This window comes from Cupressus sempervirens, chromosome 3 (assembly GCF_028749045.1).
Source record: "Cupressus sempervirens isolate cs-2001-9-10 chromosome 3, ASM2874904v1, whole genome shotgun sequence".
Taxonomy (NCBI): domain Eukaryota; kingdom Viridiplantae; phylum Streptophyta; class Pinopsida; order Cupressales; family Cupressaceae; genus Cupressus; species Cupressus sempervirens.
Window position 1 is genome coordinate 921248411 of NC_143120.1, and position 13891 is coordinate 921262301.

A 13891-nucleotide genomic window follows, 5' to 3' on the forward strand; every position below is an offset into this window, starting at 1 on the left:
TAATTAGAATCCTTCTTCACAATTTTCCATGTAATGTCTTTAGCCATAGAGGGAATATTGTCTAGTCAGCTACATTGGTAGAATTTATGCACTATAAACCTTACAATAAACTCAATTTCTACATCCTCAAAGTTTTAAATTGTCATTCCACATTTGTTCCCTACTTCCAATATTTTTGTCTCAATATCCTCCTTACTTTAGCATCAAATGGTTTTTACTTTGTTAATTATAGGGTAGCTAGTAACATGGTGAATTGTTTTCTTGGTTGTCTTAATAGGTTCTCCTTCCAACCACAACTTCATGTCATGAGCTTTTCTCAAGACAATCTCTATCCATTCAATCTTACAAATGTTGGGAAAGTTTAGGGCATGAGTAAGGTCTTTCTCGACGATATTCTTATGTTCATCCTTTAACCTTCCATCTTCACACAATTTCTCATATGCACTTCTCAATTCAAAAAATCCAACCTCTTGAATCTTTCATATAACATGATCACACATCTTGAATTAGAATGACTCTCAGTGGGATATAGGATAGGGATATAAAAGAATCCCCCTTTGCTACAATCTTAGGATACATCTTGAATTTTAGTGGCTTTACAACTTCATTTCTAACGAAATTCAACATTACTAACCTTTGATTCTTTTGATCAAAATCCTCTTCTCTACAATAGATGAGTTAGATTCCATAATCATGACTAGGGTTTGATCAACAATACTCTGCTCCACTTAGCTTCAACACAAATCTCATTAATCCACTTCCAAAGATGATGGAACTCACTAAGATCCTTTCTAACTCACTTAATTACACATAGAAATAGCTTAACCTCAATTTTCTCCTCAAAGATCAAATGCAAAGTGATCAAAATGAATGATAAACTTTAAATGTGATTTTAGGGCCCAATTAATGTTTTGTACCAATAGTGGGTGCAATATAGGCTCTCTTGGCCACTTTTGCAAAACTCAATAGTAAACACTTGAAAACTCCTTTATCTTACTCAGCCAATACTATGACTCATTCACTTGATCATTTACTCAGTGAATTAACACTTTTCAAACTTCAACACTGACACTCAATCATCACTAACTTGGCAACTTGGTATCCAAACACATTCACTCAGTTGATGTAACCAATTCTTCCTACTAATACAAATCTATACTTATGCATTTGATCTTATTCTCATTTGGAAATTTATGCTTAAAATGTTAGGAACTCACGCATGATATATAATACAGTTCCATACTTACTTCTTTATCTCAGTTTGTGGTTTTAGAATTAGATAATCCATTGTATTCAGTGATCACAACTACTTCATTTGATCTCTTCATCATTCATTACTGGTGCTTGGTTCCTATAGTCTCCATTAACATGACCAAAATTCTGTTACTAAAAATGTATTGGACCAAAGTTCTTCCAATTTCCCCATCTTCATCTTAAATGTATTATTGCACAATTTTCTACAATATGCCCATACTTTCAGCATAACTGACAAGTGACCCAAGTATTGTGATTCCAATTTATTGCATTACCTTTCCTAGTTATATTGCCTTAACTCTTAGGTGTTTGTCTATGTTTTGCATTAGATTTGTAATCTTGTACCTTATGACCCTACTTCTAAAATGTATAGAAATAACCTTTAAATATAGATTTATCTAGTGTCTTATTGATCTTTGATCTACACTCATATTCTTGGTATCCATAATTGTTGCAACTAAAGCAATAACTATCAAATTTTGGCTTAGGATTGGAATTGCCAATTTTTCTCCTATATGTATTTGTTGTATGACTTGGTTTTCCATAGTGATAGAATGTAGGCTTTTCTCTCTTTGGTTTCCCATTCCTTTGTTCTTTGTGATTTGATTACTCAACTTTCTCACTAGATGATATGAACTTGGCAAAACCTAATCTAGTAGTATCATGAGGTCATCTTTGTTCTTTTAACTATTCGTCAAGTTGTCTCATGGCCTCCTTAGATCTGTTCACTATTTTAATAATTTCTTTTTCATTCTTTTATTCTTTTAATTAATCATTTTATGATCTCAAGTTTGCAATCTCTTCCACCTTCCTTGCAATTTCACAACTGGTACTCAATAACTAACTCAATATGTCAAACTTTGTACTTTTGTTATCCTTTCATTAAGTCTTATAGTCATTTTCTTCTTATATTCATCAGTTGTTGCCTTATTTTCTTCAACTTTTTTCTTTTGTTCCATGACTTTACATAGTCTTATTAAATGCATTTTATGATCTCTCTTTCATACTCTTACTTCTTCATTCAAGTTTCTTTTCTTCTTCGATAGATATTTTATTGTTGCATCAAATTCACTAGATCTTCCTTTATCACAAATGTCTTCAATTATTTCTTCCTAGTATTGCATGTCATTTTGATGGATTTCCAACTCGTTCCTTCTTTACAATTATTTTCTCAGTTCCTCCCTTGTAGCCTTTGCTTATTCCAATCTAATCTCCAAATCAAACTTTTGATTTTCAATCACCTTTCCCAGTTTGTAGGCTTCCATCTCCAAAATCTTTGAATGTCAAGTGGTTAGACTTATTTCATAGAAAACTAAAATATATTACCAATTTTTTGAAATTTAATGAGAAAGTGAGATGTTAAGGTGGGGGGTGGGGGGGGGGGGAGGGTTTTGGGGGGGTGTGGTGGGGGGTGTAAATCAAGACCTCCAATAAAAAAATTACCTCTTCAAACATAAAATAGACTGAACATAATTCATCAACTCCTCAACAACCTTAATCATGTAACATTAGATCTAACTTTTACTAGCATGAATAATATACATAAAAGAGTAATCAAAACTTGACACAAGATTTGGTAATGCCCAAACCCTACAAGGTGAAGGTACAACTGCAGTGGGTTGGCACCCACAAAATCTTTACTACTATAGTAACAAAGTGCTTATTAGGGATACAATTTGATCAGTTTTGATAATCTAGCTTGTGAGGGGTCTCCTTTGTTAAATCTCATAAGACTATTAATCCTACCTTTACAAAATAATTTAACTTCAAAACTAGGTTAGTACTTTTTTAAGAGATTTACAATAGGGTTGTCAATACCACTCTATTAAGAGATTCCACTGATACACTAATTAGAATGTAACAACACCTTGATCGTTTGGTTTACACTGATTGTTGATAACTAATCTTCTCTTTTCAATAACTAATCACCTCACTATAACTGATTTGTAATATCTTTTCACTACATTTCTCGTTCACCTTTTTTCATTCAAAACTTACTAATCCTCCTTTAGCTTCACATTAACGTATGCCTTCATTTCACTTGCTGTCGACAACAAAAATATTTCTTGAACTTGTTTTTAAATATACTTGTTAAGAAGTTTCTATATTGCAATCAACAATCTACATTCATTATTTTTTCTTCTCAAGCTTTCCAATTTTTTGATTTGTTCCTTCTCCTGTATAGGGATTAGTGATATAAAATTATAGGTATAATTAACTCCTTGATCTTTACCTTGATCATAGAAACATGATTCATGCTCATAAAAATAGTTTTCATAAAATTTTGTACCATTCCAAACTCATATATTCAAACTCTGTAACTCGACACATATAGGCTCTATGACTCAGTCATGCTTAGTTCTTCCCACTAATCCTTGGCATATACTATGCTTGAATTAAATTATTTTCTCTCTAAAACACTCGGCTTATATATTACTCAACTTATATGATATGTTTCCTTCTAGATATCTTGAAAATGACAAAATTCTCATTGACTATATGCTACTCAGTGTAAACTAAACTTGTGCACTTCTTTAAGTTTGTAGCTTGGTCTTCATTATGGCTTGGTCACAATGTTGACTGACCAACTCTACCTTGTAAATGACTAAGTGTTTTGTAGTAATAGAGAATACTAATATTTCCTTTAGGGTCAACATTTACAATTATAAAATGCCTCAAGGTGCAACAGCTAAGGACCCCACAAGGGGCATTGCCCCTTTACCTTGTCTTGGGGGCACTTCCCCCTATAAGAATTTGGTATAGCTCTGATACCATGTAAGAATTTTCCTAAGGCAATAATTCAACCCAAAGATCAAGAATCTTAGTAGATAGCACAAGAGTGACAAATAATGATCAAATGAGAATGGATATTAGATGATTAGATATTAGATAATTAGATGAATACATTATAGAAGTGTCTTCTATATAAAGGCAACTGATATGACTAGGAGTCAACAAAGAGATAAGCATAAAAACTAAGAAAATGTCCACCAAGAGTGAATTATCCTCCATTGTGCATGATTGTATATGCAACAATGAGAGGATAAGAATGCAATGGTATATCTCATAAAGAGATGTAGTAGACAACAAATGGAGTACAAACTACTGTGTTTTCTACATGACCACTAATATGCTAATGTATTGACCTAAGTTAACTTGAGTAACGTATAAATAGAAAATACTTAATTACACCAACAGCCCCAAACCCTTGTAGTAAAATCTAGGAGAATTTTTTTTCAAATAAAGTGGGGGAATCATCCTCTAAGTCTTATTAGGCTCCACATCCAAACATCTATCTGTCTTTTAATCACTTTATCAGTGTTCCTTCCCTCCATTATTGTTTCTAGTCACTATCCCCCATCTCTCTTCCCCTCACTCCTTGTCCTACCTTATATCTATTAGAATGATTTAGAATAAATGAGAGGGGGGTTGAATCAGGATTCCTTAGGTCCAGATGTACCAGTTTAAACTTTTAGTCACTTCAAATACTTTAGATCTAAAAATTTAGTAATTTGGTGTTTATAGAAAATAAGAGGCAACATAAACTTGTTGTCCAATGTACTAATAGTAACAAACTTGTAGAATATAAAAAACTAGTAGTGAAATATGTCAAATAATATCCACACAAATATGACACTAGGATTTTAACATAAAAACTCAATTTGGGAAAAACCAAAAGTAACATGTCCCCAATTTTTCATTCTTCTGAAGTAAGCTCTGTTCTTGTTAAAGGTTACAAAACACATTGTTAAATGTAAACTTGCTAAAATATTTAATGACCCTATTAGGAGTGGCCATGTTAGAGGACTTTAGGACATTCCAATGGAATGCCATCTTGATTAAAGGATTTACACGTGACTATCAAGTCAACCTTGATTAAAGGATTTCAATACTAATACAATGGCTAGAAAGTAACAATAAATTGGATCTAACAAATACAACTTACATTAAAAATGCACATCATAATTTGGTACAATATTTGACTCATTGATTGGTCTCCATTAACATCTCCATCACTAGTTTTCTTAGCAATCCTTCAAGTAGCACTATTCACCTCAGTAGTTCACTGTTTAAGCTTCTACTTAAGTTTGCCAATCAATAGAATCAACAACTACTCCAACCTTGTCATTGTCTTGACCAACTCTACTAAACTCTTTAAGTTTAGCCCGTATACCTCTTTAAATAAGTAATTATGATCTTTTTCTACTTAAACTTAATCATAATTCTTAGGGTTAGGTCAGATTCATTGAATCCTTCCATCCTTATCTTCGACACGCTTTCCACATTCCAAGAATTCAGCTGTATCGACTAGAAATTAAGATTTCATCATAATCTGTTAAATGTTGTGCCTCAATCAACACTAACTATTATCTCCAACATACTTCCTAATACTTAGTCGATACTGATTCTTGGTCAACGCTATATTTTTTTCATCTTATACTATCGCTTGGTCAACTCTAGCATCACTTGGCATAAACTTCTAGTTCCGTAATCTTTTTCTCTTTTGCTCAACCAAGTCGATGCATTTGGTCTTCTATTGATCACTTCTTCTAGGCTTCAGTATAATGATTTGCATCTTAACTCTTCATAAATATTTCCCTCTTTATATGGTAATTGTATATTATTTCCCTCTTTAACAACAATGCCAATGACACTTCCTCATTCTCAAGCATCTTTATTATTGGCCCATTTGTTGATGACTGGCCCATTTGTGCATCACTATTGGGATATTTCATTCAAACTAGTGTGACACTTGACCACAAGTACATGTATTTTTCAACGAACTACTATTGGTACTAGAATATAAGGCATATGATGTGTCTCTTTTGTAATATCACTTTTTGAACACTTTCTGCTTGATGATCTCTGCAAGTATATCTATGAATCTCCAAAAGTCAAACCTTGACTTTAAGCTCTTAATTCACCTCCTAAAATACACCTAAAAAAATTCTACAATTTAAAAATTCTACACATACAAAATTACCATTAGTCATCTTCTATACTATTCGTAAAGAAAGGCCAATTCAAAATCACGACCTAAACAACATACTCACATATTAAGTTACATATGGGTGTAGGTTAGTTTGATGAAATATTTTTCAAAGAAAGGGACGACCACTCTTAAATATCACATATTAAGTAAGAAATTAGATTAGAAAAAATAAATCAACTTTAACTATTTAACACTTATAGTCTAGAAATCAAACTTTAGTGTGTGAAATTTAAACCTAAGATTTTAGGGCGCTTGGTCAATGTAATCATACTCTCAAACGGGAATGTAGAGATATAATGCTTTCCTCACGAGAATGCGGTTTCATAATCTTCCCTTTGACTCCCTTCATCATGAGAAATACATATAACCTTTGAACAATGCGAAACGCGGGTTTGAAACCAAGATTATACATTCGTATTGGTAAAACAATCCTGACTTGTTCAAACTCTTACGAGCGGACAATGCGATTGAAACCTTTGAAAAGGTCATCCTCATATAAACTGTCCATGCGTATTCTCTCTTTAAATAGATCATACAAAATCTTCCTTTGTTCTCTCAGAACATACATATTACATTTCACCGTTTCCCATCAGCTATTCTGCTCAGTTGATCGTTTGTGACGTGAACAGCTCAACTTGCGGATGAACATTCTCCTGCAACGAATATGGCGGTGTCAACGCTTATGAGAGTCATGATAATTTTCCTTATTCTAACCATTCTCTTTACCCTGCAAGTTTCTGCTAGATATAATCTTAAGACAAGTGTAAATACAGATGCATATGACATCTCCAAAAATGGCAATTACAATCTATTTCAAGTTGTGGAAAAGCTACCATCATGTATCAATTGCGCAAGCCATATTCCAGATCCCAAGTGCTGCAAATAATAAGTTCGTCTATCATTCAAACTCAAATGTACAAAAGAATGATATACAGGTCAAACGACCTAATTCATATTCACCTGCTATGTAAATCGACTCTCGCTTTTGCTAAATCATAGACTTGTATAATACCAAGTGCCAAGCATGGAGTTAACTATGTTGGAGTACAATCATTTTACAAGCAAAATTCAATTGCAGAAAAATATATTCATTAGTGATCAATCAGTCTCATTGTTGAAGGTGATTTTTTCTATTTCAAAAGATTTTTTCTATGTGTTTTTGATGTATTAAGATAGCAGTCAAGAAAGGGGCTGACCTAGGCTGGAGACCAGCCGGAAGTGACTCCTACTATCTAACCAATCCCTTTCCTAGACATCAAAATTATCATAACATTTAACACCATAGCATTATACTTCAAAATATTAGTATCCACTATACTACCTCTAACATACTACCTCTAGTATAATTTTTCATATGTGTTATGCTTGCACATGAATAGAATTATTAGGAGAATTAAAAGATTTAAAGTTTAAAAGGAACTGGCTAAAATGTGTATTAAACTTCATTTTCCACTCAGAAAATTTGATCTAATGAGAATTAAATTTAAACAAGGAAAGACAATATAGTAATGTCTATATTAATGTATATTTATTTCTTAAGAATTGCCTTTTCATTAAGGTTAGGAATTGCCTCTTCATTAAAGCTTAAGGAATGAATTGTTGGAAACATTAAATCTATTAAGGAGACATTTCATGAGAATGAAAGGACACAAGTGGCATAGAGAATTTATGGCTAATTGTGAAGTATGTTTGAATGATAGGGTATACAAATTTTTTAAATTTGATGTTCTCTTTATAAGTTATTTATTGTTTTGCACTTTTGTGTTGATGACTTGACAAGTTATAGTTTGTTTATAAAATTTGTTAGTAAGCATAAAGTTTTGCAGCTTTGTATGTAATGATGAGTTGACAAGTTTTAGTTTGTTATAGAAGTAGTTAGTAGAGATAGTTGCTAGAATTTAGCATAGTACAATAAACAAATAATATGGAAAAAGAGACATTGATATGTCAAAAGATTGTACAAGATAGTTTGATTATGAATAAATATTTTATAGATAGAAATCATTACAAATTTTTATCTATGTATGTATGCATCAAAGAGTTTCTTAAATGTGGTAACAAGAATCTAAAGAAAGTAATAAAAAATATTTATATATTGGCCTTTTTTTAAAGACTATTTATGAAAATAGAAGATATAGAAAACATGAAAATCTATTTTTATAAAGGGTGTGCAAGTTTGTAACTAATCATTATGTGTATGTACAAAAATATTACATATACGTATTTATATACATAGATAGGCATGGAATTGATTGAGATGAAAATGATGTATTACACTATTTTGATGATGTTGATACAATATGTTCATTGCCACTATTGATCTTTCATTTTGATTTTATATTCTTTGATTCTGACGATTTTGTTGTCATAAGTGCAATCAATAAAGACATAATAAACTAAAACATGCATGTCAAGAAAGCTATTAATGATCATTAATACCTTAACAATGATTCCATATAGGAGCATAAATGTAGTAATGATATTAGTATTTCAAGACAAACATAAATTACAAATGATATGTATATTTATGTGAATTAAATGAATTCCAACATAATTGGAAAATATAGAAAGCATACAGATCAATTTCATTATTATTTTTCTTTCAAAGGGAAAGTGACTTTATAACTACAATATTGTGACATGAACTCAAGAACTTTCTCTAAAAGTAGAAGTAATAAAAAACAAGAAACTCGGTTTTGAATATTCTATTAGTTGAGACAATAATTGAGTTTATAATTAAAGATTTTGAAATGAATTATCTACAAGAATCATATAGAATACAAATATAAGCTAGAATATAAAAAGTATCATTAATGGTTGAGTGTACAGGCATGTTTGTTGAGTCAGAGATTACGTATTATATATTTGAGTCCTACTATGATTGTTTAGTCTCATATAGTCTCTTATTACTTTGATAGTTGTTGATACATATTTCCCATGCATCATAGTGGTTCTGCTTGGGCCGAGTCCCCAGATAAAAAAATTGCACTATGCAATCATTATGAAATTTGTTGCAATAGCTCTTCCATTATTTTCACACCATGTTTTGAAGAGAGAAACTAGCAAAGGGCTCAAACCAATACAAAAAGAACCAGCAAGAGAAGGAATTAATTAGGTGAGAAGGAATTAATTAGAGCTAAATTTGAAAGGATTTTTGAATGGTGCCACATCCAAAATGACCCAAAAATAAATGAGTAAAAAGATAAATAACCACCAAACACCTAAATGTGGCTACTTTGGAAGAAGGAACCAATGAAAATCACAAAATAAATTCTTGGGGAGAGAAGGAACCCAAAAGCCTCAAACTAGAGTACAAACTAGATCATTTTATTGATTGACAAATTTCTACGGAAAGTTTATCAGAAATTTTAGTTCAGCTTGGAATATTATGGTAGAGGCTATGAGAGGTAATAAAAAGGATTTAAAATGAACACATGGAGAAAATAGAAGCTTTGAAATATTAAAGGAAAATGTCACAGAATTACTTGTTCTCTCTGTATCTTATTTTAACAAACTTTTTTCAAGTTGACTATGATATTAGTGGGAATACCATTGGCATTTTTTTGAGTCAAGAAGGTGAGACTATAGGTTTTGATAGTGTGAAATTGAATGATACTAAAAGAAAATATTTAGTCTATGATAAAGAAGTATACGCAATTATTCAAGCTTTAAAGAAATGATGATATTATTTGATGTCTAGAGATTTTGTATTGTAAACTAATCATAAATATTTAAAGTATTTGGGAAGTTAGAATAAGTTGAATTAGAGACATATTAAGTGGGTTGAGTAGATGAAAAACTTTTCTTTTGTATTCAAACATAACAATGGATAGTCTAATAAGGTAGAAGAGCACTTTGAAGAGCTGGCCCTCCACTCTTTCCCCCTCAAGCCTAAATGGTGGAAGCGATACGTTGACGATACCAATGTTTGCTGGCCCCATGGTATTGATAAACTAGAAGAGTTTCACATTCATCTTAACAACATCTCTCCTAGCATTGCTTTTACCAAAGAGCTTGAATCCAACAATCAATTACCCTTCCTTGATATTTTACTCACTAAGAAACCAGATGGCTCTCTGGGACGTCGAGTGTTTCGGAAGGCCACGCACACCGATCTGTACCTTCATGCTTCTTCTCACCACCATCCGAGTCAAAAATTTGGCACGCTTAAGACCTTAGCCTTAAGAGCCCTCAGGATTTGTGATGATGACCACTTAAATTCGGAGTTGACCCACCTCCGCCAAGTCTTTAGATTAAATGGGTACTCCCACAAACAAATCTCTAGGGCCTTTGTCCGTGCTCGCTCTTTCTTTTTTTCCCTCTCTGCTCCCCGACCCAACCCCTCTCCGCCTCCCGCTTTTGTGTCGCTTCCCTTTATAGATGGGGTCTCCCAGAAGCTTGCCAAGATTCTGAGCAGAAAAGGCCTTCGCGTGGCCTTCAAACCTTGGTTTAGGCTCAAGAATCGCACCCCCGCTCTCAAAGATTCCAGAGATGTTTTTTCAGCATCAGGAGTCTACAAAGTTTCTTGCTCTTGCGGGATTCCGTATATTGGTAAAACTGGTCGCTCTTTCAGCACTAGAATCAAGGAGCATAGTGCCGACATTAAACACGATAGGGTTCATCAGTCTGCTTTAGCGAAACACTCGTCAGCCACTAAGCACCACATTTGTTTAGAAGATGCCCAAATCGTATCCAAGGAGGACAACTATTTCAAAAGGAAACTCAAAGAAGCTATAATTATCAACAGTCACCCTGTCAACCTCAACAGAGATGATGGGTGGACCTTAAACCCTTCGTGGATTCCTTTGCTGACTCAAGACCAACGAACTTGATCCTTTGGTGTTCTGAGCCCGTCGGTCTCCCCTCGCCTCCTTGCTCCTAGTTTCTCCCTAGTTGGTGGCCTGCTTGAGGTTGGTGATTGCTCTCTTCCTTTTCTTCTTTTCTCCTTCCTTTCGTTGTGTTGTCGGTATCTTTAGGACGCTCCCATCTTTGGTTCCTTTGTTCCCTCTTACTTTTTGGTGGTCCCCGAGGTTCTTTTTTATTTTTATTTTTTATTTTTCATTTTTATTTTTTTTTTTAATTTTTTATTTTTTATTTTTTCCTTTTTGACCCCCCTTTTTAAAAATATTTTGTTTCTCATTCTTAGTTCATTCTTATTGTTATTTATTATTTGGTCTATTTTGGTTTTACGTTCATTTATTTTTATTTCTATTTTTATTGTTTTTTCAATTAGTGTTATTATTATTCTCATTTTGTGAGTGCTTTCATTGTTATTTATCATTTGATTGTTTGTTTTTATTTTTTATTTTTTTATTCTATTTAATTTTTTATTTTTACTTTTATTTTTAATTTTTATTTTTATTTTTCTAATTCATTTATTTATTCTTTATTACTTGATCTCCCCCTCAATCCACGTGTCCCCCCCCCCCCCCCCCCCCCCCCCCCCCCCACCTCCTCTCCTTCCTCTTGTTATATCTTTGTGTTTTCTCCAGTCTGCTGCTTATTATTATTTTTCTCTTGCTCTTCATCCTGATGATGGATCACTGTGTGTGATCCGAAACGTTGATGCAAAAAACTTACAACACAATCAAATTCCAGAAGTACGACCAATTTTTACTAATGGATTGTGGAAAACAAATGACACTCAAGGTAGAAGATGCATTCAGAAGGAGAAGAATTTTGTTGATGGATATGAGAGTTGAAGTTCTTGGATTTGAGGATTTGTAGAATTTTTATGAAACTTAACCTAATTTTTCAAATACTTGAAAGAACACAAGAATCTCATGACTAATGAACAAGACAAGTGAGTCCATTGTTTCATTTAGGAAGACATGTTTAAGGGAATTCAATTGCCTCCACCTAGATGATCTATGAGGGAGAATATCATTTAAGAGACTTATATAATGGAGGACTCTGAACTTTTAGGATATTTTGGTATTATAAAGATAGTAAAGATGATTTCAGAAATATAATTTTGGCTATGGATATATGAGGATTTTCAAAGATTGTAGAAACTTATGGAATATGCCAAGTTGCTAAAGGAAGTAGTATGAATATTGGATTGTACACACATTTTCCTATTCCAAGTGCAAATGTTGGGAAGACATCAACATGGATTTTATTCTAGGATTGTGTAGATGTTAGAGAGGTCTATATTTCATCCACAGGTTGATGGATAAACTGAAGTTGTGAACAAAAGCTTGGGAATTCTTTTGAGATGCTTGATTGGAGATAGACCTTCTAATTGGGATTTGATTTTAGCACAAAATAAGTTATCATATAAGAATTTAGTGAATCAAAGTATTAAGAAGACTCCTTTTGATATTGTGAAATTATAAAAGTCCTAGAGGAACTACTAAATTAAAGAAAATTGATACCAGAGTGAAGAATAGAGGTGAAGATGAAGAATAGAAGTGCAGATGAGGATAATCAAAGATATAAATAAAAGAAACATAATTAGAGAAGACATGAAACTTTTGAGGTTGGAGATGATGTAATGGTACATTTGAAGAAGAATAGATTTTTAGTTCAAACATATACTAAGGTGAAGATGAAGAAGTTTGGGCCTTATGAAATATTTAGCAAATATGATAGTGGTAATGCTTTTGAATTTAACTTTCTTGAGGAAATGGATATTTCAATTTTATTTATTATTTTAGACGTCTTTGAATATCATGAATTAGATGAAGAGACAATTGATAAGCCTACTTATCCCAAGAAGAAGATAGAAGTAATTGATAAGATTTTGGATACCATAATTAGGAAAAGCATCAGAGAAAATGATTACAAAGAATAAATTGTTCAGTGGTAGACTAAACTTATTGAAGATTGTTCTCGAATAACTAAAATTGAGTTGGATCCTTATGATACTTCTCAAAGAATTATAGCTTCCTATTATAAACATTAGTTCATTCATTATTGTAGGCGTTTGATGTGAGGGCATCTTGGGTAGTTTAGGAATATTACATCAAGTTAAAAGACTTTATATCATTGTTCATGTCTATTGTTTGAAGAATGATCATTTGTGTGTTCTCTTTCCATATAGTTAGCTCCTTAATGTGGACATATTGTGGATCCTATCCTATTCTCATATAATCTAATTCCATCATTTCTAGGACTTATCCTTCTTTTTCTTATGTGTCTTGATTTCCTTGCAACTTAAGTAATGTGAAGGTTTGGCTTGGACAAGATTTAGTTTGATATTGGGGTATTCTATACACTTGGGAGCCCCTTCTTGGATTGTGTTTGGACCTATCCTTGTCATTGTAGAAGCCTATTTACTTATTGGAAATGTTGTTGCATTCTCCTTTGGGGTAGGACCTATATTTTGTAATCATGGGTGACATTTACCCTCCTTTCCTATAAAGATCTTGGGGAATAGGAGAATCAAATTGAGGATATGTAGTAGGTTCCAAAGAGGATTGTTTTACCTTGTAGATCTTCTTTTCATAACTAAGAAGGCTATGGAGTAGAATACCCAATATGATAAATATGGCTAGAGGTGGACATGACTTAGAATTATGTAGAATTGATTCCCATGCTTTGTTCACACATAAAGTGGATGCAATAATTGATAAAACCATTAGAGGTTTTGTGACATTCAATGGGGAAAGGGGTTTCCTATGGGATAAATACCTCTCAAAA

The 13891-nt window shown here is 32.7% G+C and overlaps 1 protein-coding gene across 1 annotated transcript; it reads left to right on the forward strand.

Annotated features, from left to right (window-relative positions):
* Positions 1-6624: 6624 nt before the first annotated feature.
* Positions 6625-11079, forward strand: LOC149569757 (uncharacterized). The gene is made up of 4 exons (XM_089817001.1): positions 6625-6757; positions 6877-6935; positions 7021-7182; positions 10081-11079. The coding sequence occupies exons 1-4, from the start codon at positions 6625-6627 to the stop codon at positions 11077-11079; spliced, it is 1353 nt and encodes a 450-aa protein (XP_089673127.1).
* Positions 11080-13891: the final 2812 nt, after the last annotated feature.

What these genes read in the sequence shown, in the direction of transcription:
- LOC149569757 (XM_089817001.1), top strand. Translation starts at nt 6,625, where the DNA reads ATGCGAAACGCGGGTTTGAAACCAAGATTATACATTCGTATTGGTAAA. An exon ending in CTCATATAAACTGTCCATGC is followed by an intron (nt 6,758 to 6,876) that starts GTATTCTCTCTT and finishes TGACGTGAACAG; the next exon opens with CTCAACTTGCGGATGAACAT. An exon ending in CGGTGTCAACGCTTATGAGA is followed by an intron (nt 6,936 to 7,020) that starts GTCATGATAATT and finishes GTGTAAATACAG; the next exon opens with ATGCATATGACATCTCCAAA.